This window comes from Mandrillus leucophaeus, unplaced genomic scaffold, assembly GCF_000951045.1.
Source record: "Mandrillus leucophaeus isolate KB7577 unplaced genomic scaffold, Mleu.le_1.0 Scaffold2170, whole genome shotgun sequence".
Taxonomy (NCBI): domain Eukaryota; kingdom Metazoa; phylum Chordata; class Mammalia; order Primates; family Cercopithecidae; genus Mandrillus; species Mandrillus leucophaeus.
Window position 1 is genome coordinate 22,536 of NW_012102222.1, and position 6,319 is coordinate 28,854.

The following is a 6,319-nucleotide window of genomic DNA, read 5'->3' on the forward strand; positions in this document are numbered from 1 at the left end:
TCCAGTCTGGGTGACAAGAGTGAAACTCTGTCTCGGGGGGTAAAAAAGAAGAAAAGAAAAGAAAAATACATATGCAAAGAAACAAGCAAACAAGAATATTGACTTACATTTCAATGTCATAAAAATTATCTCAAAATGAATTATAGGCTTAAATACACTTAAAATTCTATAACTTACAGATGTATACGTAGGAGAAAGCCTTTGTGGCCTTGATTAGGTAAAGAGTTTTTAAATTTTACACAAACATCACAATTTATAAAAGAAAAAATGATAAATTAGACTATTAAAATTGAAACTTCTTGCTCTGTGAGAAGATACTGTGTAGAGAAAAAAAGAGAAAGAAGGTTGGGTACGGTGGCTCACACCTGTAATCCCAGCACTTTGGGAGGCTGAGGCGGGTGGATCACCTGAGGTCAGGAGTTTGAGACCAGCCTGGCCAACATGGCGAAACCCTGTCTCTACTAAAAGTACAAAAATTAGCCGGGCATGGTGACAAGTGCCTGTAATCCCAGCTACTCAGGAGGCTGAGGCAGGAGAACAGCTTGAACCTGGAAAGCAGAGGTTTGCAGTGGGCTGAGATTGCGCCACTGCACTCTAGCCTGGGTGATAAGAGTAAGACTCCATCTCAACAACAACAACAACAACAACAAAAAGAATGCAACCATTTGTCTTTCACCTACCTTTGACCTGGAAGCACCCTCCCTGCTTCCAGTTATCCTGCTTTTGCCGCCTTTTTGGACGGAACCAATGTTCATTTTACATACGTTGATTGATGTCTCATGTTTCCCTAAAATGTATAAAAGCAAGCTGTGCTCTGACCATCTTGGGCACATGTCAGGACCTTCTGAGGCTATGTCACAGGCCTGCGTCCTCAACCTTGGCAAAACAAACTTTCTTTTTTTTTTTTGAGACAGAGTGTCAGGCTGGTCTTTAACTGCTGACCTCATGATCCATCCGCCTTGGCTTCCCAAAGTGCTGGGATTACAGGCGTGAGCCACAGCACCCAGCCGCAAAACAAACTTTCTAAATTAACTGAGACCTGTCTCAAGTTTTCATAGTTCACACAGGAAATCACCATTTGGAACACCACAGTAATAATGGTTGCAGCCAAGATCCACCAATGATAACTAAAATCAGTGGAAAAGCAGAAACAGGGTATTTACATAGTCTCAAAGAATCTCTCCCTGAATTTACTAATCAGTGTGGTAATTTAAAAATATAACCACAAATTTAAAATGGAGCTTATTTCCTTTCCAACTGAGTGTGGGCTGGACATACAGACCCACTTACACATACAGACTGGAAACGGAAAAATAGGGAGAATCCTATCCGACACCACCTTAACCAAGTGTTAAAAGACAAATTTTAGAAAATTAAGTTTAGCCGAGTTCATTTCAGCAAAGAAAGATGCTTGAATCAGACAATACTCAGAACTAGAAGAGGTTCAGAGAACTCTATAAAGTGGGCAGGGAATATTTGTAGATAGAAAACAAGCTAGGTTTTGTTTGTTTACATACCAAGGTAGGTTGCGATTCCTTACATCGGCCCTAAAGGTAGGGAGGCAGCGTCAGTACAAATTTAAATTAATTTAATACTTGTAATCATGGTCAATCAACCAGTAAAAACTCATGTTGATATTATGCCATCTGATATCACACTATGGGAAAGCCACATACTGTTTGTGGGGTGCTTCCTAAAAACTCACAACCTCAATCTAATCAGGAGAATGTTACCACCTAACTGGGTTATTCTTGGCTGCTGCCTAGAAAAAAGCCAATAAACTGAGAACGACAAGATTGCAGCACAAAAAGAATTTAATAATTGCAGGGTGGCCAAGCAAGTAGGATAAGAGACAATTCTCACATCTACCTTCCTGAGAATTTGGAGGCTACAGCTTTTCAAGGATGAAAAACTTTGAACCTCGCTAGAGAATGGGGAATGCTGATTGGGCGGGTCAGGGATGAAATCATAGGGGTGTTAACTGTCTTCTTGGGCTGAATCAGTTCCTGAAGGGGGTCACAGGATCAGCTGAGTCCATTTTTTGCTGTGGGTTACTGGTCCCAGTGGCACCAGTTGGTCCATCAGAATGTAAAGTCTGAAAAATATTTCAAATACTAGTTTTAAGTTTTACAATAGTGACATTATCTATAGGGACAATTGGAGATGTTATAAATCTTGTGACCACTGGCTATGTGACTCTGGAGTAGTAAGCAGTCACAAAAAGGCAGGTTATAAAGCAATAACTGGTTAGGTTTATGCCTATATCTTACAGAATTCAGGTCCCTATCATAATTCTAAACTTGTGGACTTCCACTAGTTTTACAAAGGTGGTTTTTGTCCCCAAAGAAGAAGGGGGTTAGTTTCAGGAACGGATCATTTTCATTCTTGTTTTAAAGTTAAACTATAGGCTGGGTGTGGTGGCTCATTCCTATAATCCCAGCACTTTGGGAAGCCAAGGTAGGAGGACTGAAGTCAAGAGAGCATGCTTTCGTCTCCACATCAAGGTCATGAAAGACAAGGTAAGAGCAAGAAACTATTATAAATTGGCCAAGGCTAAGACATGACAAGTAAATGTACTGCGTGCGATATTGAGAGACAGGACTAGCTGGATTTCCTAGGCCAAGAATCCCTAAGCCTAGCTGGGAAGGTGACCACATCCACCTTTAAACATGGGGCTTGCAACTTAGCTCACACCTGACCAATCAGGTAGTAAAGAGAGCTCACTAAAATGCTAATTACGCAAAAACAGGAGGTAAAGAAATAAATGGTCAATCATCTATTGCCTGAGAGAACAGCAGGAGGGACAATAAGCCAGATATAAATCCAGGCATTCCAGCCCACAAGGGCTACCCTCTTTGGGTCCCCTCCTTTTGTATGGGAGCTGTTTTCACTCTATTAAATATTGCAACTGCACTCTCTTCTGGTCCGTGTTTGTTATGGCTCCAACTGAGCTTCATCCATCACTGCTGTTTGCTGCCTTTGCAGACCCACCCGCTTTCTTCCATCCCTCTGGATCCAGCAGGGTGTTGGCTGTGCTCCTGATCCAGTGAAGCGCCCACTGCCGCTCCGAGTTGGGCTAAAGGCAGGTCATCTGCTGTGCTCCTGATCCAGCGAGGCGCCCACTGCTGCTCCAGTCTGGCTAAAGGTTTGCCATTGTTTCTGCACAGCTAAGTCCCGGGTTTGTCCTAATCGAGCTGAACACTAGTCACTGGGTTTTAGTTCTCTTCCATGACCCACGGCTTCTAATAGAGCTATAATACTCACTGCATAGCCTAAGATTCCATTCCTTGGAATCTGTGAGGCAAAGAAACCCAGGTCAGAGAACACGAGGTTTGCCACCATCTTGGAAGTGGCCAAGCACCATCTTGGGAGCTCTGGGAGCAAGGACCCCCGTAACAATATCCTTGATTGGATGCTGGAACAGAAAAAGGGCATTAGTGGAAGAACTGCTTAAGTCTGAATAAACTCTGCAGTTTATACCCATGGTATTTTCTTAGTTTGATAAATATACCATGGTCATGTAAAATACTAACGCTAGTAGAATCTGGGTGAAAGGCATATTGGAACTATCTTTGCAACTCTTCTGTAAATCTGAAATCATGAGCAAATGAAAAGTTTTAAAAAAATGGACAATGACCAAGGAGTTGATTTTTTCAATGAAAAGTTGTAACACACCCATATGCTCATAGTGTGCTGAAAATGCCAGATACGCACATGAAAGAATGTATGCGTAGTTTTGGGTAAAATAAGAGTGTGCTTTTTCTTCAAATACGTTACTCAAACAGCTTTTTTTTTTTTTTTTTTTTTTTTTTTTTTAAAACATATAAACAATTTTATGTTTGGGTCTTGAATTGCTAGCTTCTATTTTTCCTTATTCCAGAGAATAACCATACTGGTCACAGACGTTATTCTCTTCTAGTCTTTCAGTTAAACATTAACATGCATGTTCGTGAATGAATTCAAGAACACCTTTCCTTCTCCTGGCTTGTGTCTAAAAGGCACATTGGTTTGATCCACAACCTCTGGGGGTACTGACAGAATCCTGGTTCCAAGCAAGAGTGGGTAACTGAGACAGTAATCTCTCCACCCACTAAACAAGGCTGTTTTGTAGGAAAGCCTCATTTATGATGACCAGCATGATACAAAATGGGGAATCTTGAGAAATATACTGAACAATGTATGTGTCAGACACCGGTTTAAGTGCTTTTACAACGTAAGCGCCTCCAATTCTCATAAAACTCCTACTAGCTAGGCACTATCATTAGCCTCATTTTACAATTGAGGGGTGCGGCCAGAGCAGACCAACACCCTCCTGGGGCTTCGCTTCTAGGAGGTAGCGCCGCTTCCATGCCCCGCAGCCACCAGCCTGACTCGGGCGCTCGGCCGCTCCCTCTGCGCATGTACATCCCCGCCTTCCCCTTCTGGCGTGTCCTTCCTCGGCCTCCAGTCCGTTGTGGGAAACCCCTCGCCTCCGGGTCCACGCGGCGAGAAGCGGCGGGTGAGCCCCGGAGTACTGGGCAAGGGCCAGGGGGTCCCCGCGCTGCCCCAAAGGCGGGCGGGCAGCGGCTATAGCTCGAAGGTGGGGAGGGATCCCTGGCGCCTGCGGCGTTGAAGGGACTGTGGGGCGAGGGCGTCTCTATCATAAAAGGATGAGGTCTGGCGTGGGAACGTGAGTTCCGGGGCTCGCGGGGGTCCTTATGCGTCAAGTCCCTGCGCCTGGCGCCCAGCTGAGTCTTGTAGCAGCGAATGGATAGTGCGCGTTAGCCCGAAGGGGAGGGAACTGGCTCCGGGGGGCGGGGGGAACAGCCCGCGTGCGTAGCGTGTGACGTTTGCCGTGCGCGTGCGCATGGCGTTTGATATGTGCGTGTGTGCTTTTTGTGCGCTGGGCTCGCGGGGAGGGGGCGGGGCTGCGGGGGAGAACGACTGCGCCGGGTGCGCGACAAATGAATTAGACACAATTACCCACGGGAGACTCGGTGTTCCTCTCTGTAAATTGCGGATATCTGGAATACTTGCCGCCTTGGGTTGTTTTGAGTACTTTCGTTGTTTAGGTGCTGTATTTACTGGGTGTGCGTTTCCTGGGAGAGTCCGGGGGAGACGGCGCCTGCACCGGCCCCAGGGCCTCTCTGCGGGTGGAGTGCAGGAGCAAAGGGGCTGGCCTAGTTGCCCACCAGGGCCCCTTCTGGCTCTGACCGCCCTCGTATCCCAAGTAATTATTTACACGTTGCGTGTTCGTTTATGTATTATGTGTAATCATGGCACAGTATCCTGAAGCCGTCGGAGTCTGTGTGCCGGTGCAAGGTCTGGGACAAGTTTAAGAAGAGAGAGGTGAGCTGGAGTTGAGGGGTGGGCGCGCAGGCTAACAGGAGTGTCACCTCTGGAGAGTCTGAGGGTAGGGACGGGTGAAAGGCTCACGGCCATAGCGAAGGAAATGCTGTCATCACCCCTCCCGAACACCCGGCACATCTAGATGAACTGCTGAGCTTCCTCCTCTCCTGGCCTGATACCCCGCCGGATGGTAGTGCAGGCAGGTCCTACTTGGGTTATCTGTTTTGATCTTATTTGAAAACGGAAAAACAAAACTGAGTTTGAGGAGGTGACTAGTTCAGATCTTGTCATTCGTTAGAGGCAGACTGAGATTAGAAGTCAAGTCTGCAGTTTCCCTAGCCACTGCTTCCTATTTTGTTGCTCTATGTCACAGTTTCTCATTAAAAGATCCTTTTGAGGAATTGTTAGCAAGTTAGAACATTTTTAAACTTGGTTAAACACCGCATCCCTTTTTTTAGAGGTTTTTTGCATTGTCTGACCTCAGGGCGTTAATGGTGTTAACAGGTAAATAGGTAAACAATATGGCCTGAATTTTTTTTTTCCCTACAAGGAATTTTGACAAACCCGTAGTGTTTCTTCCTTTAGATTACTGTTACTTGTTAAACTCATCTTTTCATGTTTTTAATTTTTCTGTGTCACAGAACCTAAATTGGTAATAAATCAGTAAGAAATATTTACATTCACTCAGTGAAAAGTGTCATGTCTGAGCTCAGCATATATCGGAGCCACACATGGACACGTAAGTATCTTGTGTGTGGAGCTGTATAGGCAGGTGAATCTCCGAACTGCAAGGCTGGCCAAGGCTCTCCTGACATTCTTCCTTTCTAATCCTTCAGCTCTCCCTCCTCCACTAAGAGCAGAAAATGAACAAATCCCAGGTGAGATTCTTGTTTCTTTATTCCCAGTTTGTTTTAAAATGGATTTCTGAAGTTTATAAGGATTTATGTTTTGAAAATGGAAAAATAGAAATAGGCAAAAATTTTTTTTTTTT

General features: G+C 44.9%; 1 protein-coding gene across 8 annotated transcripts in view; it reads left to right on the plus strand.

Annotated features, from left to right (window-relative positions):
• Positions 1-4,395: 4,395 nt before the first annotated feature.
• ZNF248 (zinc finger protein 248) overlaps positions 4,396-6,319 on the plus strand; it is a 31,670-nt gene continuing 29,746 nt past the window's right edge. For 2 of the 8 annotated variants that reach the window (XM_011980789.1, XM_011980792.1), the window contains exons 1-3: positions 4,396-4,498; positions 5,970-6,067; positions 6,165-6,206. In XM_011980789.1, coding sequence (XP_011836179.1) covers positions 6,192-6,206 — 15 coding nt within the window. In that variant the 5' untranslated portion in view covers positions 4,396-4,498; positions 5,970-6,067; positions 6,165-6,191. Of the gene's footprint in view, positions 4,499-4,877; positions 5,329-5,969; positions 6,068-6,164; positions 6,207-6,319 lie in introns of those variants that run through there. The other 6 variants (XM_011980788.1, XM_011980793.1, XM_011980794.1 and 3 more) reach the window with 5 other exon arrangements.